Below are 25,125 nucleotides of genomic sequence, written 5' to 3' on the forward strand. Positions count from 1 at the left end.
GTGTGTTGTGTTGACCAGATGCCATGGTGATACTGAGGGATTTAAACCTTGACTAGACATGGGCATCTTTTCATAAGAAGAGAAAGGATCACATCCTTGATACCGTCTCAGTCTCCTTGCCAATTTTGAGCCCCTAATCTTAAAAAGAAAAGAACAAGCATTTCTGAGTAAACCAGTTATAAGTTCTTTTAAAAATATTTGCAAAACACACAATTTTATTTAATCCTAGGTTTTGGAAAAAAACCCAAAATTATTTTTACCGTTTATTTTCTTTGAAAATAAATGTTCAGCTTGTTTCAAGTCCCTGGCAAGGAAATTTTCAGTGTGGGTTGTTAAGTTTTGGCGGAGCTATAACCATCTAAAAAGCAACAGGGATACTATTGGAAAGCATTTGAAAATATTAGCCATTACTATAGTTACCAGCTCTGCTTGTATTTCTTTCTTTCTTTGGGCATGAAACTGTATCAGTTCAAGTAGTCTGGAAGGTGGGTGCACCAGGGTGGGGAGGAAGTGAGGACATGAGCCAAGTGTCAGTGAGCAGCGCAGGATGAAGCACAGGTCAGGGTGGTCCTTGGCTTCAGAGGAGATTCCTGAGGGATCAAGTTCCTGGGTGCTGCTGCTGTTGGGGCCATGCACCTCACAGCTCTTGGTAGCACAGTTCCAAGTGCAACAGACATAATTAAACCCCTGGAGGGAAAACAAAAAAAAAACCCAAACACTTGTTACTGAATTTCAGATTTATTAGAATTAAAGGAATTAATTAAAGTTGTCCCAGGAGATTATAACAGAGAACACTGTATTGTGTGCTACCTTTTTTGTGAGCAACATCATGGATAAAAAGAAATACATGCAGTTGAAAGAGAGGGCTAATGAGTAAGTATTTATTGCACAGATATATTCTGGCTATGTTAGCTGCTGTTTCAAGATCAGACATCTGTCCTTAAAATATTTTGCTGCTTGGAGGTTTTTTTTCTTTACCTTGAAATAAAGCCAAGCTTTTCCTTCATAAAGGAGAACACTTGAATAAACACAACCCTAGCATAAAGCCAGTTGGGACTAGTCTGTTGGCAAGGGCTAGAGTTCTTTTCACATAGGGAATTATTAGAGAGACAGTGAATCTAACTTCTCCCCTCTCAAGGGTCCCTCACACAGTTTCTGTTCTTGACTTCTGTATTATTAAGCAGCATGGAACAGTCAGAAATTTACAGGAGTATTACACTGGGGTATCTTTAGATGCTGTCCCCTATTTTTCAGAAATATTTTTTTGTTTTAACTTTGAAATTACAAAAGATGCAAGTATTCGTTAACTATGGTGTACCCATAGGGACATTTATTTATACATAGCAAGCAGGTAAAACTTGTAAATCTGTTACAGAACGAAACTAAGAATTCTGTGTGGCTTAGAAAGGTTTGTGTGTTCTGGGGAGCAGTGTTGGGATGCAGTACTACTTAACTATGAATTGGATTCTGCAGAAGTTGGTACACATTTCTTTTTCCTACAAAATTGCTTCTAAGAGTTGGATTTTCTGTACGTTAGACCAGGTCACAGGAGCTGAAATGCTAGCACTGTCTGAAACCAGTCAGTAATTTCCAATTTCCTTTGTCCTCATTTATATAAAAGGATTCTTCACTGAGATCTCTTGCTTTCTAAGTTTGGGGAGGTGAGGGAGTATCTACACAATACAAAAAACTACTCTTTTTGGTATCATGAGAAAAAGCACTTGGAAAGAAAACCCCCAAGATTCAAGTAGACAAAATTAATACCTGCATTTCCATTATCTTTTCTCATTCACCCAGTTAGTCATCAGACTTGCTGCACAGTCCGTTCTTACGTAATCAGTGAGACACGGAATGACAGCTGTAGTATCTCTATTTTTCAACCTTTATGTTTGAAATTTAAGAAAATGCTGTTGTCAGAATTCTTTCTCGAGTGTTAAAAGAAACTTTTTTTAAAAATATCATCTTTCTAATCTTTCCTTTAATTCATCTTTGCTGAAAAAATCTGAATACCTGATCCATGTTTAGATGACTACTCAAAAATTGTTCCTTTTCCCTCTCCAGTATATCAGTCCAGGGAGCAGAGATACCTAAAAGACAGAGAGCCATGGACTCTCACCTTTGAAGCTGGGGAACGTGAGGGCTGAAAGCTGGCAGATGACAGATGTGACTCAGAGTACGTCTCGTGCGGATCTGAGCACAGCCAGTCCCCTCTGTCTCCTCCTGTGTAACATGTGTCCCTCTCTGGGAAGATAACCTGCCTCAAACTTGGATGCTTCTTTCTTATGTATTCTCTGGTGCAAACATGTATCTGCAGACGCTGCAGTGGCCAAATACATGGCTGAGTTCCTTGTGTGAATGCCTCATGCAGGGATCCTGAAGAGAAGGGATCTGCAGCTGTGTGGAGTCTTCCACAAAGAAATTTTCACAGGTATTTGTTGTGTCTGTAGGAAATGGATGTTCCTATTTCTGCCAGTTGTGGTGCAGTCGCACACTTGGAAGGAGCTTTTTGTGCCATCACATCTTCTTCTCTTGTGGCCTCCTCCCCCTTGGATTAGCATATTTCCTCCCCCTACGGCATTTATGTACGGCCTAAAAATCTGGATGCCTAAATATTAAATGGACTTTGTACTTAACTCATGTAACAGGGCTAGGGTGCACTGCCTCCTCTCCTGAATTCTGGTCAATAGGAGTATGTAAAACTCCACATTTAGATTCCAGGTGTTTTCCAGGGCATTTGCACAACACTCCTCCCCTGGCCCCAACTTTGTTTTGAGGGTTATTATTTTCTATAGGATAGGCAGAACTTCAGAATTTCAGTCCTGCAAGCTCAAATAGAGCTTTGCAAGAATAAAGTTAAAAAGCAGAAAACTTGAACCTGTAAGTTTGAAAGACTTCTTTGCAACTATTTGCAAGTATGCAGTTACAGCTGCATATAGTGAGAAGAGAAAGCATTTGTATTTGTGTAAATACATAAGTTGTGTTTATTTGGGCGAATCACCCATGTTGTTGAAGTGCATGTTAATTGGGGGGATACCGTGTAGCTGTTCAGCACCAAGGATGGGGAAAACAGAACTGTACTGAATGGAGGCTTCCACTTCAGGCTGTGCTGTTGGCGTTGTCTCCTACGCTGTGGAGTGGCTTCTCTGCCACTTCTGATTTTTCAGAAGAAACTGATGGTATTTTTGCATCATTCAAATAGAAAAATGGACTGGGCATCTATTCCATCTCTTGTTCCTAGAGGACAGGACAAAAACAGCATCAAAAGGTCAGCATGCTGAGGAAGTTCCCGTGAAACAATGAAATAGTTGCCATAGAGGCTGTGACGTGTTGCTGTGAGGGTTTGCCTGTAAGTGCTCAGGAGGCTGTTCTGAACAACACTCGTAACTGAAATGATTTGGGTTCTTCACTCTCTTTGTCAGGTTGGCTTCAAGTGTTATTACTGTTTGTTTATGTTCTTTATGACATTCATGAACCAGAAAATAACAGTGGTAGGTATTGTAAAAGCTCAGAAAATAATTAAAGGGCAGCATTTCGGCATCAGCGGGGAGTCAGTGTGTGGCATTGAGGAAACAGCTCTAACTTGGTGAGGTTAAACGGGGTTTTACACTTGTTCTCTGAAGTACCACTCTTTTGAAGAGAATTGTGGAGACCTTTCATTGAATCCTGAAATGGGCATGGTACTACTTGCCAACACTAATACTGAGATGTGATCAGGGCAGTGCTGACAAACATTAGCTTTAGCCACTTAGATAAGATATGTTTTAAAAAGGCTGAGAGTTACCATCAGCTGCATGAACTGTATTATTTTGTTTAACTGTTTCTTATTGCCAACAAGGTCAACTTAGGCTAGATTTGGGGAATCATTTCATGAATTTTCAGACTGCACTGTTACTGAATTCAGTACATCTGTATATCCAAGGCCTGTGTACATTTTTGAAGGCTCTAGCCTTATGGTCGACATCACAAATATACCCTTTGTGTATGACTTTTAGGAACAAAGATACCCTTCTTAAAGACATATATTGTGTGGAATTGGTATCTGACCTTAGATACTGAAATGGTTTTCTGCTTTTCCAGTTAAGTTGTATAAATAGAACCACGGAGTATGCCTACTCTTGCTGAATCTGGGATATCAAGTAATCTGGCATATTTGCTGCAGATCAGTATAGTCAAGCAAACTTGAGTGCTTTGTTAATACGCAATTTAGGAATATTTATTTCAGATTAGATTTAGTCTGCTTTGGGACTAGAGCAGCTTTGCTGTGCTTGTGGTTTTAAATTTTCTGAAGTGAAAAAACAATTAGTGCATTTTAGGGGTGTGTATATTATTTGAACCTGTTGTACCTCTTGAGCATTAGAAGTTTCAGGATATGGAGCTTCTAATTGCAAAATTAATGTTGAGATAACCAAAAAATAGTCAAACTTTCAATTTGAGGTACTTCTGGTAGTTTTCTTCTCTCACAGTATTTCCATTCTTAGTGAACGTGAGTGATCTGATTAGCTTGAAAGTACGAAGCCTCAGAAGTGAAGCCCCCGGATCCTGGATGTGCTCGTGAGTGGTGTAGCAGCAGGTTTGTGTGGGAGCGGCCTGGCCCAGGGTCCAGCCATGGTGGAACCATTCTCCTTCTGTGTGGGGTCATGGTCCTGGGGCTGGATTCAGTGCCAGAGGCTCCTGGGAATGGCTCAGACAGATTCCTCCTAACCCAGGCAGGAATGAGAGCTGCTGATGGAGCCGTATGGGGTCAAATGGGGACACGCCCACAAGGCCTGCACTCGCCTTCTAGGTGTGTTTGCCAGCGGATTGTACGTATTAGGATTAGGCTTCTTCATCTTCTTCACTCTTAAATGCTGCCAGCACAGCCACTTCCAAACACTTCAGTAAACTCCTTTAATAAGCCCTTTGTAGAGTGGGGTCTCAAAGCTGAATAGCTCTCTTGACTTTGATAGGTGACAGCCAGCAATGGTCTGTTTGTATTTCAGGTCTTTATTGCTGCAGCATGGCTGGGGGTTTAGGTAGGTTTCATGGACTTGCATTGGGTTTGTGTATGGGAGAGCTGCAAGTTCCATTTAGAGTATCTTTTCGTAAAACAACAGGAGAGAAGTTGTTTTCCTATCTGTCAGAGGTATCAGTGTGAGATGCATACTTTAGATTTTTTAATCCTTTTTTATTTGCTGTTGCTAGTTGATATTTCTAAGACCATCTTTTCACATGATTATTTTTCCTGGATGGCTTAATTCTTCCATTGTAACAAGAATAAGACCTTTTTTCTCTCAAGTAATTTTCTAGCCAGTAAGAAAATATTGAATATTGTAGTGAAAGATTATAAAGAAGAAAGATCTTTATATGTATTTGTGTGAATAGTTTGGTTTTTTTCACTAAATTGGTTTATATCTACATACTATATATGTAATTTGAATTCTTAACATTGTCAAAATTAATAGCTTGCTTCTTCTCACTGTCTGAAATGTATCTGACCAAATGAAGTTCAGCATAAAGCACAGATAGGTAATGAAACCAGCTATTGTGCAGGTAAGAAAATCTGTGATTAATTAAGTAGACCACATCTGGATGTGACCACAATCTAATCGTGAGGGGCTGTAAATAGCATCAAAGATTTGTGAGCGTTAGGTCTGTGGACAGCAGGAAATATTTGAAAGCCAAAGCAGGATCAAATGTTTGGGTAAAAATTATGGTTATAGCTAACCACAAATCAAGTGAGAGCCATTAGAATGTTGTTTGTTATCCTGTGGTTGAATGTAAATTCTCAACATTGCTCCTTTGATTCGTAAAGCAAATGAGGGTTAGGCTGCGACCTTGAAGACGTGTGAGACATTGCAGTGAGACAAGCAGGCTCTGCTGGCTTTGCTGTGCTCTGCCTTGGGAGGTTTTCTGAAGGTTCCTCTCACTCAAGTATAGCCATGGCTCCTCACTGCTGAACAGCCTGCTCAGTTCATTTCCACTGGAAACATGCACCGCCAAACCTTGCGCTGATGTCTGCAGTAAAATGCTTCAAACACAGGCTGTGTGCTGGCATTTCCCTGGTGTTCTATTAAAATGGCATGTGCTGGCTATTACTCTCTAGCAGTCCAAACATCTTCATTGGTGTCTCATTTAATACCCTTCGCAGACAGAGAGAAATGAAAGGAATTATATTTATCTAATTGTAGCAGTTAAATATGTAAGATCATATGTGAAAGTCAAAGGTTTTAACAGTGGCCAGAGAAGAGTAGCGTTATTATGCTCAGCTTTTTTACGCATTGGGGGGAGAGCCATCCAGCCAATGTCTAGGCAGACTTGCTTAGACTTTGAAGGAAAAAGCTCGGAAAAACTACTGTCCTTCCTAGTGGAGAGGAGAGAGTTTTATCAAAGGCAGGAAACAAAAGGTGGGGTGAAAATATCAGAAAGTGACTGACTGGGAAAGGAATCTAAATCCACTAATACAAACTGTAATTCTGAGAGATGAGGAGCCAGAGCTTTCAGATGCCAAAGCAGTATGTGCTTCCTTGTTCCTAATCTGCTGTACCTCCTGCCTGCAGGGAGAGGATTACATGAGCAGCATGTCTGTGAGTTGGCCACCTACCTCATTGTCAACTTTCCCAGTCTGAATTTCTCCACTGTGGCTGTTGGATTCTGAGGGAGACTCTGAAGGCCTTGTTAAAGTCAAGGCACAGAGCATCCCTTCCTCTCCACTCATGTGCTGAACTTGTCAGTGAATCACAAGTTCAGGCGCAGTTTGACCTTGGTACGTCCATGATGGTTGATCCCAGTCTTCTTTTGTTGGTGTTTGTTTTGTTTGTTTTGTTTGTTTGTTTGGGGTTTTTTGGGTTTGTTTTTCGTTTTTAGGGTTTTTGTTTTTGTTTTGTTTTCAGTTGTTTTGCTTTGTTTTGTTTTATTGTTCTTCCTGCTTTTGGAAACAGCTTCCATGAGGATTGGCTCTGCAGTCTTTCTGAGGGCTGTTAGGGTGACCACCTGCAACTAAGCCTCAAGTCCTCCTTGCCCTTAATGAAGATGGATGTGCCAGTTGCTTTTTAGGCATCACCACCAATCACCATGGCCTTGTCTGGTCCCAGTGATTTGTGTACATAAAATTTTCTCAGGTGCTTCCTAACTTGATCTTTCTCATTTTCCCAGACTCACTGGGAGTGATTTAATTTTACATGAAAATTCATGTGAATGAAAAAAAAAAACCCCAACATACTTCTGTTTGATGCACTAAAATTCAAGAGTCTTTTAAATTTGTTAGTAAATTTTGCATTGCGAAGACCATGGAATTGATATAATTCTGCCCTGTCAAATCCATAAAGAGGCCGACTTCTGTGACTTGGCAAATTTCCAGTTGATGTCAACTTTGAAGTCAGTGAGGATTTCTTTGGAGGAAAGACATGAGGATTTGGATTAAAATATTTATTTATGATTGATAAATGACGTCCACCTGGTCACCAGACAAGGAGAAGATACGATACAAGAAAAAGCAGTTTGAGATTTCTTTTTCATTTCAGTTTAGTAGAACATTTTTTTGCATTCCAAAGCAAAAGAAATCCTTGGGTTGACTGATAAATTTTTAAGAATGTATTACTGGTAGCAAACTAGCAGGAGTTGTTGCTCATGTGGTAAAGGCTAATTTGAAAAGAAGTGCAGTATCAGCTTTGTGTTTAGGTGCAAAAAATTCAATTTTTTTGTTGTTTGCATTGCAAAGACCTACATTTGGCTTTCAAAAGGATTGTAAGTGCCACCTTGTGGATATCATTATTCTTGTATCTCTTTATAGGACACAATGGTGAAGTAGAATAATGAAATTCAGTTTCAAAATCAGTGACAGAAATTTATTATGTTTTCTTTGAGGACTGGGAGATTTTGATTGATTTTCCAGTATTGCTGGTGATGTGCTGAAGTTGAAGAACGCACTGCTGCTGGCTTCAGTGGCTGTAAATAAAGCCAATACTTGTCTTACGGTGAAGTCCTTCTACTTCGTGCTATTTGCAGTTCTTGCTGGAATTCCTTTGTTGATCACTCTCAGGTCTTTCTCCTGAGTAAGCTGTCAATGGAATACCATAGGAGTGAAACCCCAGATGTCTGGTATTCTGACAAGCTCGTTATGTTGTAACCCCCAATGTCCTTGTGTGAAAGTGGCTGGATGAAATGTTAATGCAATGTCAGGAAGTAGCCTGTGTAATTTTTGGGGGTGTGAGGGTTGCAGGGGTTTCTTGCTGGACATCCTGGCACTGGTTAGAGCAGCTATGCCATGTTTTAAAGGGTTTGGGGCATGTCTTGTCTCCAATGCATAAGTACAATGATGCCTGTAACAACAAGGCCTGAGTTGGGAATTTCTAGTCTTTTCACCAATAAAACCAAATTTTATTCTGAGGAATACAGAGCTTCTAATTACATGCAGCTGATTTTCTGGTCATTAATAACATAAAGGTATTGCCATGAGGTATATAAAATATCTGCTGCTTATCTTAAAGTTGTGTTCTAAGGATCTGGAGCTTCTTCACTAGCTAAGTCAAATTCAAGCCTGTACTCCAGAAGGAAATCCCATGTGGTTTGTCTGTATGCTGCTTAGCTGCAGGCCAGTCACAAATTCCGACTTATCTCCAGGCTATACTTAGGCCATAACCAATATCAAAATTCCAGGACATAAAATCTCTTCCTTGGCTTGCTGCTGAAGTGTTTCCGATGTTGTCACAAAACAGAAGCTGATTTATCTCAGATAAGTTGTTTTTTAAACTGTTAGAAGAAAGCAGCCAGCAGTGTTGTTTTTGCAAAAACACAGTTGTATCCCTGGTCATCCAGGATTCCTTTGGCATCTCATCTTAGGGAAGCTGTTTTGTGGATTGTACAGATCAAGATCGGTTGGATGGACTTGGAACAACCTGGTCTAGTGGAAGGTGTCCCTGCCCATGGCAGAGGAGCTGGAACTAGATCATTTTCAAGGTCCCCTTCCAGCCCAAACCATTCTATGATTTTAGGAAATGATTTTGTTTTAAACTATGCTGTCCAGGTGTGTTTTATTGAGTGGGTTGAAGGTTTTCTACTCAGTGAACAGGTGGGTTTCTTCTCCAACTGTCTAGGTGTGGTGTAAAGATTTCTCACATACCTCTTTTGGTGAGAATAGGCTGAGTGCTCACTTTTAGAGGAGTTTAGGACAAGACTATAGAGAAATAGTTCTGCTTCTGTAGAAAGCCTATTTTGAATTATAACAAAATCATACCTCTCCACCACCTTTCTGAGCAGCAGCTGTGGGGACTATGTTGTTCAGCTTTTCTTTCAGCTGAGGAGTATGCAGTCAGTATGATCAATGCATTACTGCTCGTGGTGTGCTCTTGGATTTTCCCTGGTGGGATGTAAAAGCCTGTTGGCTACCTTGAAAATGCCGAGTTTGTGAACCCTTTGGGTTTTATTGCTTTTTTCCATAAAGAAAATACTGCTAAAATGCTAATTCACAAAATCATTTCAGAATTAATTATTCTCTGAAAGTCATGCTATTCTCGGTTGTTATGTCCGAAATCTGCAGTTGTAAGATCTTGGAAAAAGAAATCTTACTTTATTTTGCAGAGCATTGGCTGTGACGACTATCTGGGTTCTGACAAGGTGATTGACAAGTGTGGAATATGTGGAGGGGACAACACTGCTTGCAAGGTTGTGTCTGGAGTTTTCAAACACACGCTAACAAATCTTGGCTACCACAAGATAGTGGAAATTCCTGAAGGAGCTACTAAAATCAACATTACTGAGATGTCAAAGAGCAACAACTATTTGGGTAAGTTGCATCTCAGTGAACGAAGAATGCTTTGTGTGCTAGTGCAGCTGGGTGGAGGTTATGCCAGGAAAGGCCTTCTGATCTGTGTGACATCAATGTCAAGAAGAAGAGAGGAAAGAAAAGAAATCATTAAACAGGTGTTTTGATCAGAACTCACTGGCTGGTTTTAATTCTAGATTGATCTTGCATGACACACATTGTAGACCTGTTGCAATCTATTTCCCTGTCTGTCTGACTTGGCTTTAGTGTCTCCTGTGAGTCGGTTCCGCTGTGATGTTTCCCTTTCCCACATCATTAACCTTCTCTGATCAGTCAAGAATCCAGCCAAGTGGATGCTTGTTTGTATAAAAGGCTGCTTGAGGAGGAAAGAGCATCTTCTGATTGCCAAAAAATTTCAGTTCTTTCAAAGTGAAAGTATATAAATATTGTATTGAGATAATTTGATATTAAGGAGGTTTTCACAGAATCCAAGGTCTTTGTACAGTTGTTTATTCTAAAGCAGGTCCTTAATTCAAGACCTGGAGGAACCTGCAATATTTATAGTAATATAACATCTTAATGTATACTTCTAGATATGTATAGTGGGTTGCAAACTAGAGATTATGTGGAATTTATACCAGATCTGCATCACTCTTGTGTGCGTTTATGAACTGTGGCTTCCCCACTGTAACCTGTTGTGTTCTCAGGTTACAAAGCCCTTAGTTTGTCTACATTTTTGCATGTTCTGTAGGCAATTCTGATGAGTGGACTGGAGAGGGAAGAGTTAATTACTTATGATTTATAAAACCTGCCCCTCACCCTTCAGTTTTCTCTTCACCATCCTTAGATCTCTCTTAAAAATTACCATTGCAAATGGTAAAATTGGAGCCACCTGAGTTCTCTGCTAACTTAGTGTGGTTATTGCCAGAACTGTCCAGCTGTACTAGATGTTTCAAATGCCACTCCTCTTGTTGGGCAGCTGCTTTATCTCCCTTCTGGTGTGTAAAGCATCTCAACTGCTGCTCACGTACAAGAAAGGAGGGTGCTTATTATGGGATTGCTTCTACTCTCTTTTCTACTTACTTCCCCTTAATTCCTGCTGGAGCTGGAATGAATTCTACAGAAACGTTGCCTGTAGATGGGAGTTCATTATGGGAAACAGTCTGAACTGGGAAGCGAGTTCCATAATTTTACCAAAAATTTACTTCACAATTGAAGAAATAGAATAAGCTACCCACAGTCCAGGAAAGCCAAATGTTCTGAACCTGTTGTCTGGGCGGTCTTCTCAGATCTTATTTGTCCTGGTTTCATCCAAATGGGGTTTTGATACATTATGTACGAGTATACACTGGCATTTCTTTTTTCATGAGAACAGTTTGTATAGCATCCATCAACACTAACTTAATTGATGATGCACTATTCATAATTAATAGATGAATAATTCTATCTAAAGAATTTCCATGGATACTTGTACATTTGGTAGAAAATGGGTGAGAACATAGCTGACATTGCAGTACAGTGAAAATAGTCATGTTACTAATATATAAAATCCTGGAGTTGAATGCAATTTTTCTGTCAGATTGATGTGCCAGCATCTGAAAACAGCTGGCAGAAAAACTTCCTTTAACTATATTAAAATGTCCTGAGCCACTTGAACATTTTTGATTAAAAATAACCAGGCTGTTGGCATGTATGGGAAAGTGACAGGGTTTTTCTTTCCCATGCTACTCCTTAACTCCTTATCCCCTGAGCTCTTGGTTTATGCTATCATCTTTTCTTGCTTTCTTTTTTGTTTTTAAACATTTCATATGTTTTATTTAAAAGTGCTGGTATGGATTTAGTCTGCTAAATTTGCCAGCTCCCTCCCATGTTAGGAATTCTTGAGGATGTAATTCCAGCCTAGGAGGACTCCAGCCACTCTGCTTACATTGTTACACAATAAACTTGGTTTATTGAGGCAGGTGAGTTACACCAGGTCAGAAATGAATGTGTTCAAGCAGATCAGAAAGCTGAAACTAAGAGCAAGGCTTATCAAACAATGTATTGGACAAGTGAAATGGTAATTATGAAGTTGGATTTTTGGCATATTGGTGGTCACAAATTTCTCACTGATAAAATAGCATTCAGAATTTAGACATTTTTATTGTGCACATAATGCTGGTGGAGCTGGGAAACTTGAAAACTCAGATCAGGCATTTACTGTTTTCTCTATATTTATGGTAATGAGCAGAAGTCTCAAACTTTAAAAATAACAATAAAAAATAAAATTATCCTTATGCTGCAGCAGCAACAAGAAAAATAACCCAGCAGCCATTCCTTTAAGGATATAGTTGAGTGCTTTGCAAAACTGAATTTTCAATACCCTGTTCCATCATAATCCATTGTAGCCATCAGAGCTGCTTGTAAGCAGCATTCCTTTTTTTTTTTTTTAACAAGAAGCATAAGTCGGTTGCTCTTAGTTTTTCTTTCACTTTGTACATTTTAGTTTCATCAGTGCAAAATTGGAAGTCAGCTCAAGGTCATTAAGATTTCTCTTTTTTTAGGAGATAGCAGCAGATGTTCCTAGGTATCAGTTTCCCTGTTTTTCTCTGTTTAGGAGATTATCTTGAGTTCCATGTGGCTTCATTAAGCAGGTTTACCAAGCTCCATGCTTCCATTAAAAGTGCTGTGCAAGTGAGCAATCAGGAGAGTGTTCAAAGGGAGTTATTTCTTTAAAGTCAGGAGGTGCTGGAAAAAGCAGGCAAGAACACGAGTTCCAAACTCGGTGAAAAGTCATCCAAATGTTTGAGAACTTCTCCATACTGCTTTTGTGAACTCTTCTGTAGTAGTTTATTGCTCATTTTTGTAAAGCCTGTGACCCTCGTAAAAAGCACAGTTCTAATGTTCCTGCTGAATATGATTCAGCTAACTGAAGTTTGCTTATTTTGGGGACTGCATTTTTGAGTTTTGCACACAAGCTGGAGTGATTCCAGAATAAAATTTTTAAGTTCTTGCCACTGGGAAACAATAAACTTCTGTTAAAAAGAGAAAGCATGACAGTGGTATATAAAGCTTTAAAGTGTTTCTGCAATGTTGTCTGGGTAGTCAGAACATGCAGATTAAAGGAGATGGGCTGTTAGGTTGTTCATGGAACTTTGCAATTAACTTTTCATAAAATCCCAGTTTGGAATTAATTGAATTTCATACAGCACAAATGTAGTATTTTCTTCTGCCCCTGGCCAAGTATTCCAATTCCTTTTAGGCTTTCCATTTCTTCTAGATCTTTACTGTAGGAAGAGTGTTGATGTGATAAAGGAAAATATTTTAGCAGTTGAGAATGGGCTGCAGCATTAACTGGTGTGTCTCAGTGAGCCAAAAGAGACTAAGAGAGCCATGAGGTGTATCTGAAATTCCCCAGGAAACATCTCGTGCTGGTTTTCTAGTGTGTGTTTGTTGGGAAAGAAAGCAGTCCAGTTTTGGAGTGCTGTATAATAGCTATTCATAACTATTAATGATGTATTCATCAGTCTGTATATTTACTCTAGTATTTTTTTACAGTTAAGAGAAAAAGCTATGTATTACCAGCTCTGTGGTAGAGAAGGCTAGAGGCTGTACAGCCCTGAGCTGTGTCAGAATGACTTCTCAAAGTCGTTTTCAGCAGTATTTTCTTACTGGCTCACGTGTAACAGAACCTTTTGGTAACAGAACTGCTGACCTTGGACAGACCTTTCCATTGGCAAAGCACTTCTGTCACATGCTAGAGACAAAGACATGCTTTTTATCCCACTGGTAATCATCAGCTGGACAGTTCTCATACACTGCCATGGGAAACTTGCCACTGAATTAAGTAGGACCATGATACCTTCAGTGGGACCAGTATGTTCCAGCACTTGTCCTGCAAAACATGTGGGTTGGAGTAGAAATACCTCTGCATCTTTGGGATTGGGATTTGAGATAATGGCAGAATTTGCAGCCAGATAACACAGATCTGAAGTGATTATCTGGAATGTGCTTTTATTGCATATTGTGTCTTGAGAACCTAATTGAGAGAAGCTGGTTGCTATCCATATCCATAGCCTCAACAGCAGGGCAGTCTATTGAGAAGGAAGTGTCAATAGTTCAAATTAAAATTTAGCTTTATAGAGAATTGAAAGATACAATGCTTGAAAATGTGTTAGTTTTGCAATACACTGTATAATGAACTTCATTGAGATAATCTGGTGATGTCTGTAAGTGAAGGAACAGTTTGTTTCTGGGGCAGTCGATTGAGTCACGTGGGTTTGGGATTGAGTGCAGGAAAAGGTGCCAGACACTGCCTGTCATTGCAGGTTCTGAGGTGTCCTGTCCAAAGCAAGGTGGATCATTCCCAGGGTGGGCAAGTCTCCTAACATTTTGCTTCTTACCTGAATGCTATTTGCTACAAAGATGTTTGTTTCACAGTGGATTTATTTCACTGCTAATTGTAAAGCTCATTATAGTCTCTTCAGGGAATATATTATGTATTTCAGTTTTGTTTTTCCTGGAGTTAAGTCGTTTCAGCCACTAAATGAGATAGAGACATCTTTGGATCTAATCCATTTTCCCTGCTTTCTGGAAAATGATACTCTGCTATTTCTAGCATCTTCTATTAGCACATGCCAGTATACACAATTTGTGATTAAAATAAAAGTTGCAGATTAATAGTTTTTTTAAACAAAAGTCCAAGGGATGTTAATAGCACTCTTGTGGTGCTATTGGTGTGCCTGAACATGAATATAGCTTTGAAGAATTTGCTGTGTGAAAACAACAGGGCCTAATACTAATGGGGCTGTGAAAAGGTGCTCTGAAAACCATTTTTATTCAGTATTCCCTGTAGCAGATAAAACTCAAAACAGTATATCCCATGATGAAAGATTGTTAGCAACTCTGGAACTTTAAATAGCATTTCAAAATCACTTCAGAGATTCGAAATTACAGCAAATAAAGGCGTTAGATTAGAAACTGGCCTGAATTTAGAAGATAAATATTGCTAGAGGCACTGCTGCGATCATCTGAAGAGCTTTATAATATAAAATCATTGATTTCCTTCATGTGGTGCTTATTAAATCAACTAATATACTTCAAAATATACTGCTTTAATTACTGTTAATGATTTTTTAAAACTTTATTTTTTTACACAAGGTTAAATGTTCCTGTGCAAAAAAAGCCGCAATGAATATAGTAATGTGGAGGAGAGGATGCACGTTGGAATTTTCAGGGCTTGGAATGAACTTTATAGAGGGGATCTGCTTATAATAAACTTCTGTTCCAGTGCTTCAGTGTGCCTTGGGCTCAATGGCTCTCCCTGCATGAGAACTGTCAGTGATAATTCTTACATTTCTGTTCAAAACCAAAGCCTGCAGTTTGTCATTTGAGTTTATGGAGTGCTGTATCCCAAAGCTATGCTATTATGTGTGTTTACTGTGATGGACTTGAGACCTTCCCAAGGACTTGAACATTGTATGAATCGTTGAGTGCACCCCTGTATGTGTCAGTGCATTGGAGCTGGAGTGTCTGTCTTGCATCTGTGGCCTCCTGAATGCCTTACTTAAAAACAAATGTAATTACAGTATCTGGATAAGAATAACTATTTTTTTTACCTTTTGTCCTTTGTACTCTTGACTGTTCTCTGCTGGAGTTAAACAACAAAGATATTTCTTAGTACAGCCAACAATGTGCTCCAAACTGTGGAGAAAAGATTTAAGGAATCACTTCTTAAATAAAGTGAAGTTAGACACAGCAAGTTCAAACCATAAGGAAACTTCAGAGTGAGTTATTAGTGTCTGAAGAGGCAGTTACAATCAGTGTGTAAACTTAAGCAGAACATTTTGAATAATGTTCCTGAGAAATGCTTTTTATGGTCAGGTGTCCTAGTGAAACTGTGGTGTCCCTGTTTCCTGAATACTGAACTGGAGAGTCAGGAAATGCTACACAGGAAGAGGAAGAACTTGGGGGGATTTTGGAAAATGTTTGCAAATTAAGCATTCCAATAAAAACGTGGAACTGGCAATATAAGGTTGACAACTCCTGGTTATTGGCTTTTGCCTTATCTCTTTGTCTCCACTCAGTCTTGTCCTTCAGTGCTTTAGATTCTATATTTGGTCAAATATTTTCTGACTCCACCAGACTGGCCATTAATAGATGCTTTAGAAATTTTGGGACACCTTAAAAGGTTCAATTCAATGTCAGTTTTAGAAGAGAGCTGATGAGTAGAGAAGATTCGGACTTTTTCCACCTAATTCAGTTTAGTTAGCTGGCCCTGCTAGTTGTAGATATATTGATTCTCTGAATTAATAATGATTTTAATTAATTGCTCTCTGTGTGGCCATGCCTTAATTCAAAAGCAACACAGGTCTCCTAAGAGACTTGTCTTTCTCACCAGGAATTTAAAAACAGCCCCAGTACTGAAGAGTCTAATGCTGACCTTTGCAGGAAGGTGCTTTTCCATTGCTGTTATTTTATGCACAGAAGCCCAGGGTCTGATCAGACAAACATGCATTTTTTAGCAGCTGCCCAGTTCAGTGCCTGTGATTTCATATTACCCTAATTGCTGATGGATTCCCTTCAGGATTTACGTTTAGACTGGGTATGCTGGCCTGAGAAATTGAATAGGTCACATTTCCTGGAGCTGAAAAGTGTGGTATTGTGGTTGGTTGGTTATGGCTAAATGGGTTTATATGGTGATTTTTAATGATTTCGTGGTCTTCCTCTGCAAACTGCAGTTTCAGTATGTGTGGGGCCTACAGCTTGCTCTGACATTAAGTGGTGTTAATTACCTTTACCATAGCCAGTCTGGCTCCCATATTCTGTGTGCAGGGTTCAAGGCAGTGGTGGAGAGGTATGAGGAGTCTCTGGTTTGTGCCCAGAGATGACAGGAGTCTTAGGAGCATATTCTGACAAAAAGTTTGGGGTCAGTCTGAGTTTGGATCTTGCGCTTTGTGGTCTTATTTCTGTGTCTGAGGATAATGTAGGTATAGATAAACTACCAGGGGGGATTAAGGCCATCATAAGTTTGCTTCTAATGCAAAAGGGTTATACACTAATAGGAGACGGTACGTCAAGACAAATAGAGACGTGTAATCGCTCCCTTTCTAACATTTCTCACCTGGAGTTCATTATTGGGATGCCCAGTTCTCCCTGTACACACACTTCTATATCCTTTCAATTATTGTCCTTAAAACAGTGTCAATTTGATTTTCTGCAGGGAGTGTTTCTTTCACTAAATAAATGTTCATCTTACTGTAGCCAACATGTATTACTTGGCTGGCATGGTCACTTACTAAAACCCTCGAAGCTGTTAAGGCTTTGGATGAAATTCAGCCCTGGTGTTAATGAATTCAGCTCCTCTGCATTCAAGTTGCACAAGCATCTTACCTAGTGTAATGACCTGAAGTTGGAACAAAATATATCCAGGACATTATTCTTTGCTGACCAAATATTTTTTCAATTAGTGGTGTTGCTTAAATAATTACAATTTGGAGTTTCTGGCAGGGTTATCTTATTATGGTAAATTCCAAGGTGACCTTTTCCCTTCTGGCTTCATTAAATAGCCAGCTGGTATCTAATACTCTCTATAGTGATCTGTAGGGTTCCAGGCACATTTTGAAAGCATACAAAAGAAATACTTTCTCAAATGCTACTTTCTCCTTTTTTATGTATTAATTGTCTGGTCTTTAAAAAAAAATTACAAAAAGATGGACTTTGCTACTCGTCTGTGTGATGGGAAATCTCTTTTCTCTGGCCTCAGGTTAAGCCTTGATGGCTGGGTTAACTTGTGTGTCCCAGCTCTCCACCAGTGTCTTACAAAACAGTTCTCTGCAGGTCACTTGCCATCAGTGTTTTCACTTAGGAGCTTTGAAATGAGTTTCCCCGTGTTTGCTGAGGGCAGGAGGTCTGAGGGATAGCCCTGAGTTGGGGTCCTGAGCAAGAGGTGCCTTGCCCAGGAGGCTCATGACTTTCCACCTAGTCTGAACCTCCAGGAGAATTCTCCATGTAGCTCTTTTTCCAGGTAAATGGCTTCTTGGACTTTATCCTCTGCATCTTAAAGAAGAGTCTGAATGTTTCTTTCCAGCTGTCTGTGCTGGCAGTTTGTTTTGGCTCATACCAGCTTAGTGGTGGCAGTGGTCACCACCAGTTATGGAACGCACAGACATCACATTTTCTTTTCCTAGTTGTGTCTTCATATGACAGAGGTGGTGGTGTATTTTTTTACCATTTGTTTGTAAGCATTGTTCTTATAAAAACAGCACTTGCTACAGCAGAGCAGCAGCTGAAACCTGCTGTTGCTTTGATGATCTGCCCTGCAAATACATCATCTGAACAGCAGCCAGCAGCAATGAGTCCCACTGAAGTGTTTGTTTCAAAAGTTCTGTGTTAAAGGAATGGTTTTTTTCCCTCTCGCGAAGTAGGGAAAGACTGCTTTGAAAGGCAGGGAAAAGGGATAAAGAGAAATATGCAGAGTAGTGAGGGGAAACTCAGAAAGGCTGGCTGTTCAGTTTGACTTGTAAAACACCCAGCAATCTGCTTGCTTATATAACTTTGCAAACCCCCTTGGCATGGAAGCCATTGGAGAACTGACTCTGCAAGATTTTCAGTACTTCCTGCTTCTTGTCAGACCCCAAAATCTTTAATTTCAGCCTTTCTCACAGTGTTTTGATTAGACTTCTGTTTCCAGTTATGGACAGAACCAAGGAACTTGAATGCAAAAATTTCAAAGAAGATGCATTAAAACATGAAAGACCATGGGCTGTTTGATCAGTTTTTATTAATCTGAACTCAATTAATGGGACCTTTTTAGTTCTCAAAGCTTTAGATTATTTTTGTCTTCTAGCTGATGACCATGCCACCAAGCAGTTTCCATGAAAACACTCATTTGAAGGGTGCACAGTGTTTGGAATTTCAACACACTGTTTGTTCAAGGCTCCTTAAAATACCTAAGCTCCCTGAACAGTGGGTGCTGATGGAGCACCTTTTGGTGTATGCATTTCCTGGCACTGGCCAATACTCAGTAAAATGAATTCTTCTCTCACTGATGCAGCTGACTCTCTGCTTTCACTCCATTCTTCCTTTGTCCCTTTAAAGGCCAACACAGGACTGTGTTGGAAATGTCATCTACTCTTTGGAAGTTATTAGCTTTGGGAGTTGATTGGAATCCTTCAGTAGTAGTCAGCAGTAATCTATTGCTCAGCTGTATTTTACCTGGAATAAACACTGCTTTACAAAGTTGTTAGCAAGGTGTAGTCATTGGGCTGATACAATGCTATTCTCCTTTTGTTACAAATTTTAATTCAAAATTAATTTTATTCTGTGTCTTAGCTCTGCATAAAGAATGACCAGAGTCAATCCAAATTCATGAACTATCCATAGGCATATTCCCAAATCTCATGAAGACACAGTTCTTTCCTTTCGTGCCAAGAGGAGAAGTTGTTACTAATTTAAATAGTTGTTCAACTGCTGCACAACAAATCTTAAGAAAAAATGGTCGAGAACCTGGTTTCAATTGTCACAGATATTTCTGTGCAGCATTCTTTGATTCAATAATCTTACTTTATTCTGAGCAAAATTCTCTTTTGGATAGCGAAAAACCTTTCTTTGTTCCTTAAGCATCCCTTGATCTAGTCAGATAGAATGTATTCTTACATCTCTGATTCTGCAAAATAAACTTTTTTTTTTGCTGTTCCTTCTCTTATTTCCCTTTGAACTGCTCAATTTCAACATTTTTGGGTTTTACCCTTTTCAAAATCTCTTTTAGTAAAATAATCACCCTGTAGAAATTCTACATGATTAGTGGCTTCATGGTTGGATCCAATAAAGAGATTTCATCTGCAGAGAATATTTTTATATTGCAGCATTAAATTCCAAAAGAAATCCAAGTCTTTTCTAATACACAATATATATATGGGGATTTAAAACTTGATTTATAGACTGTATGATTAAGTTAGTCAAGGGAGATTAAACTTTATCCTTTATTTCTTAGCTTGCCCAGTGTCTTTGTTTTCCATTGAATATTACTTCAAACACTTTGTGTCAGAAGAATCTGGGTGCTTAGAAGCACTATAGACCCAGTCTCCCTTTTATGTTTGTACCCATGGCAGCAGTAGTTGCCCCTTTTTTTGAACACCGAATTACTGTAATTCTGAAAATGCTGGGAGTGTGTTGAGAGATGTGGGTCAGGTGAATGTCTGCTGTGACAGAGCTTATGGGCTGGTTTAAAAACCATTAAAATGAACTACCTGGCCAAGGTTGTCAGCTTGCATGGCTAATCTAGACATGGCTTAGGGAGCCCAAGACTGAACAACTGAGTATCTGTTGACCACTGATAACCATGAAGTACTAGGGAAGGGTTTTGAGGCCGTAACAGCTGCAGCTGTTGTTATTTGGGTTAATCCTTGGTCCATTGCCTCCACTCCATCCCCCTGCTCCAGCTCTTCCGTGGAAGAGAAGAATGTGGCCCTGAGACAGGCGAACACTTGGTGTGATTGCTGTGGCATGAGGACTCCTCCACACCTGGAAAACCTTCTGTGGGCCCTGAGCAAGGAACTCCTGAGCATAACTTCAAATAAGGATTCTGTGCAGGAGTTTCACTGAAATCATGGGAGGTGAACCTCAAGGGAGGAGCAAGAGCAGACCTGTTAGGAGGGCTCTAACCAAACACGGGGACATTGAAATGATAAGCCATACCAGAGCTTTGGAAAACTTGGAAAAGAGGTGGGGTTTTTATTGGTGAAATGAGGCCTCATCATTACAGTTACTTGTAAGGACTCAAGGCAGCAACACCTTAGTGTGTAATGTGTCTGCTGATGTTCAGTCAGACTGCGGAATTAAGATTCCTTCAATAAGTGGAATTAAAAGTTTACTGCTGAATTTCTGTCATAATGCTTCATCATTCTCTTCTAGGCTCATATTGCAGAGGACTGGGGAGGATTGAATTTTCCTGAAGTGTCTGGCAAAACTAGAAGAGGTTGTTCTATATTCAGAATGATAGTTCCTCTGATTTTTTGATTATTCTTACAAAATACTTTTTCTTTCCTTCCCCAAGCCTGATTAATGCAGGGGAAGGCCAAGTCATGGAAATTTGTTTGGTGTGAGCTTAAATTTATGAACACACAATACCTTTCTTCAGTTGTCTTCTGCCAAGTTAAAAAAAAAGAAAGCGAAGCATGATGCAGTCCTAAATTTCTGTCAAGAGGTTGTAACTTTTCAGCATCAAAATTTTCTGTTGCATTTTTAGCAAAGCAGACTTCTGAAGAAAAATCTCCCGGATGTCTGTTGAAACCAAAGCATAGTCTTAAGAACTTTTGGTTTCTTCTGACTTTATCTATTGATACAGTAGGAAGTTGATTTTTCCTCTAACCCTTGCCTCGCTAAATAGCACATCATAGTTCATCCCTGAAGCTTTCTAGTCTCTAGTTCAGAAGAGTTGCTCCTGGATTGTTTTGAAACTGTTCATTGAGTCCTAATGAGCACCAGACTTAGTTTATTGTTCTGCCAGCAGTTAGTTTTATTAGAGGGAGAGCTATTTTGCATTGAAGCTTCAAAGTTTGTGAGTTACTTTAAGCAAAGGTTCACTGCTTTATGAATGAACAGAGGTTTCCTTCCCCATGCCTGTTTGTGTCAGCTCAGTTCTGAGCAGTTGTGCAGATTTTGGAAAACTACAAAGGAAAATTACGGAATTTTATTCTGCTCTGTTTGTTTGTGAAGAAGTGTCACACGTTTGTAATTTAGTACATGGCCATGAACCTTACAGATAATAACATTTGTAAAGCTCAACATGGGGAATTCCATTACTGTGTTCAGGTTAACACTGAATTAGCTTGTCCTGACAGTGGCCCTTGGGAGTGTTCTTTAGGGCAGAAGTCTGTGCTATGTCTTTAGCATTTCCACTGCATACATTATTGAAGCAAAGGTGAAATCAAAAGGAACGGTTATTTTCCTACCTTGGAATATATCTAAAGGTTGAGGTGGAAGAGACAGGCAGTGTGGAGTGGGATGTAAGCTTTTGTGTTTTATTTCAGTATCATCCCTAATGCTGATGTAGCAATAAAAATTTGACGCTTTCTTGGAAGTGAGTTGATGAAGGCTTTTTTCAGTCTTTTAGCTTCATCACTTGTTTTAGGTAGAAAACAGTGGTGGTATGGTTAGGATACCTAGGAGGTCTAACCCAAAATCAGGCATGTTGGAATGCAGCTAACCTTCAAAATTAGTTATATGCGTCTCCAGTGGCCTTAATTCTTTAGATGCTGGGGAAAACTCTGTAAAGGAGCACAGAGACCCTCAACTCTGCTTAGTATAAAAGTTTTTATAAGCTGTCTGTCAGATTGTAAGGTGTGAAAATCTAAACCTCAGAGTGCTGCATGTTAGAACACAGGAATACTGTGACAGAGCACATAGACATGATTACACAGTGGTATAAAATTTGTAATGTTTCCTTAGTGTATTTATTTTGTGTATGCGTCTGAGGTGCAGATTCTCCTGATGAACTTGGTGTCATTAGTAATGGACTAATGCTGTTTTCTTTTCACTTGGTTGAATTGTGTCATTTTAAATTACTGTGTTTGAACTTTCATCCTGTCTTAGAGGTAGAATGAATTAACACTCAACTGTGAGTTTATATGATCAGATTGTGGCATCTGCTCATATGTGAGTCATCTGTTGCTGTGGTCTTAACATTGGTATAGCATTGTTTATGTAGAGTCAAATTCCTATTGGATTTTGTTTTTATCAGGATCTGGTATCTGTTCTGCATCACCACCTACTCGGGCTTTTTCTTCCCTCCTCCAGTATAAAGTAATCATCCTGTGACTTTCTTCTCCTGAAAACCATTAAAAAGCCTTTAATTTCTGAGTTGCAGTTCTTAGCTCTTGTTCTGCTCGCCTTCTAAGGCTGTTCAGTGCCGCCCTTTGCAAAGGTGAAACTTCTCTCACTAGTTGTGCAGAATAATGCAGTAGTGGAATTCACTAGGTCTGCGTAAGTGCTGACTCTGGCAACTTAAAACCTTAAAAACACACTCTGTAAGTAACGTTTTTCAATGTTTAATGTTAATAGTAATGTGTGTAATTGGTCTGAGTTACTGCAGTCCAGGTTCTGTTTTGGCATGTTGTACATCCTATAAATAATAGTCATCTTTTACAAAGCACTGGGTTTCAAATCAGAGATGAAAGTGAGGTGCTGCCGAAGGTGCTGCTTGTTGGCATCCCCAGCAGAAATGACGGAATGGAATGAAATGTTTATTTAGAACCTCTTGGCTGGCACGATGATCCAGCTTTTGCAGAGTTCATATCCATGGACTAGAAATGATCTTCTGAGGGAATGCAGTAACAGGCCAGAGCTTTCATCTCCTGCATGGTTTAGCATTCACAGTGCCCATCAGCAGAGCTGCCCAGGTTTCTTGGTCTTTGAAAGGCTTCTAGACTTCAGTAGATTATTAAAATATTCCAGAATATATCAAGACACTGCCTCTTAAAATTAATCGTAAATAGCAGTGTAGCTGTTTAGGGCTTAAAATCCATTCAGCATGGTGAGTAGTTCCAGAGGGAAAGTGGGAACAGGGACTAAGACTCCTTGCTGTGCAATGCTGCCCTCCTTTACCTTCTCTCAGTGGTGTTTTTTGCTGAAATCCATTGGTGTATGGGTTTGTATTTCATGCCTCCATCCAGGATTTGGCATTTGAAACAAAAGCTCCTTGGTTCTTTGACAAAATCATCACAGAAAGTGCTTCTTATCTTCAAAGTGTTTTTCTGACATTAATTAATTGGATCCTCAAGATCCTGTGAGAAGGGTAAGGAGCAGCCTGGAAATGCCCATCAAGCACTCCTACTGCAATGAACTGTACTAAACACTTCTGCAGCCTAGCTGGATAAAATGTTTTGGTTTTTTTTCAACTGCCCAAATAATTTTAAAAGTGTTTGAAAAGCAGGGGACAAAATTTAAAACTGCTTTTGAACTCTCAGCAGACTTTTATGCCTTCGTGGTTGCGGACGTAAAAAAGCTGCTGTTAAACGAGCAGGGGCAGAGGCAGATCCTGTGCAGCTCCCAAATGACAATGGTGCCATTGATTTCCTTGGGCCTGGGCTCCTTGCTTGGCAAATAAAGCAGTGTATAGTAAGACCTGATGTGAATAAAGAGCTTTAAGACCTAGTCATCATAATGGGAGTAATACCTCTAATGAAGATGCACTCAGAAACAGATGGAATGGATTTTGTGTGAGAGTCAAGAGAAAGACAAGTTAAATGAATGGAAAAGAAAAGCAAAACAGAATAAAATCATCAGTTTTTGTGGATATAGCCTAGTATGGATGTGGAAAATATTTTACCTCTCCATTGGATTACTGAAAATTCATTCCTCTCTCAAAGGACCATTATCCTAAACTGTATCTGACAGTAATTAAAGGGAACCAATTTGTATTTTGGTATTTAGGGTGGGGTTTGTTTCTGTCTTCACTGAAGTTAATCAGGAAATGCTGCTAACCAATGAAGTTGCTGTGTGAATTTTTGATAGGATTACAAATGAAAAAATGTGCAGTGTTGAAACTCATTGGACTTGGAATATATGTATGTCAGTATTGTCCAGAAAGACCTTTAATATCTAGCTCATATGGTCAGTTCATGGTCAGATATTTTCCTCAGGATTTATGGTCCTGTAAAATAATGCAAGCATGATATTTAATTTGGAAATAAAATTGTTGTTAATTGAATGGTTGGGGAACTTGGAAACATTGAAACAGTGATTGACTAAAAGAAGACTGATAAATACCATAGACTATGTGTAGCATTTCTGTCTGCCAATTTAAATGAGCAGTGTTACCTTCACTCTGTCAGGTTTGTGGCATCTTCCTATTTAGTGTGGGCAGAAATGAGCCTCAGAGATGGGAGAAGAGCTCTTGAATAAATTTGTGGTCTGCTGTGTTTTGGTATGTTGCATAAAGGTGAGCTTGCAGTAACATGCTGTCTTTTTTGGTCACTGGCAGCCAGGGTGGCAGAGGGGACTTCTCTGAGACCCTCAGAGTGCAGCAGTAATCCTTGGGTTGGAACGTGGATGTGGTGGTGCCTCTTTGGTCTGTTTGTTTGCATGCACAAACACGAATTAAAAGACTGCTGCTTTTGTCCAATAGGTATAGAAGGTCTTCATTCTTCACAAATTTAATTCAAATTAAATTTAAAAAGTTTAACTTAATTACAGCTGTTACACTGGAAGTACACGCTGCAGCCTCCACTTCACCTCTTATTCCTGACTAAGAAAACACCAAAATTGTTTCATTGCTGACAAAAGAACCAAGAAAAGCTTTCCCACAGGATGCCAGGATGTGCAGATTAGCAGCTGAGCCACCCAAGGAGGGGCAGCCTGCCCTGTTCATGTGTTAGGCTTTGGCAGGGGCTCTCTGAGGTCCTGTC

At 39.5% G+C, this 25,125-nt stretch overlaps 1 protein-coding gene across 2 annotated transcripts in view; it reads left to right on the plus strand.

The window, feature by feature from the left end:
• The window catches only part of THSD4 (thrombospondin type 1 domain containing 4), a 234,124-nt gene that overhangs the window by 168,745 nt on the left and 40,254 nt on the right, over positions 1-25,125 (plus strand). For both annotated transcript variants that reach the window (XM_066196706.1, XM_066196707.1), the window contains one exon: positions 9,556-9,760. In XM_066196706.1, coding sequence (XP_066052803.1) covers positions 9,556-9,760 — 205 coding nt within the window. The remainder of the gene's footprint in view (positions 1-9,555; positions 9,761-25,125) is intronic.

This window comes from Chamaea fasciata, unplaced genomic scaffold (genome assembly GCF_029207755.1).
Source record: "Chamaea fasciata isolate MVZ Bird 193981 ecotype frontalis unplaced genomic scaffold, bChaFas1.0.hap1 SCAF_14, whole genome shotgun sequence".
Lineage (NCBI taxonomy): Eukaryota > Metazoa > Chordata > Aves > Passeriformes > Sylviidae > Chamaea > Chamaea fasciata.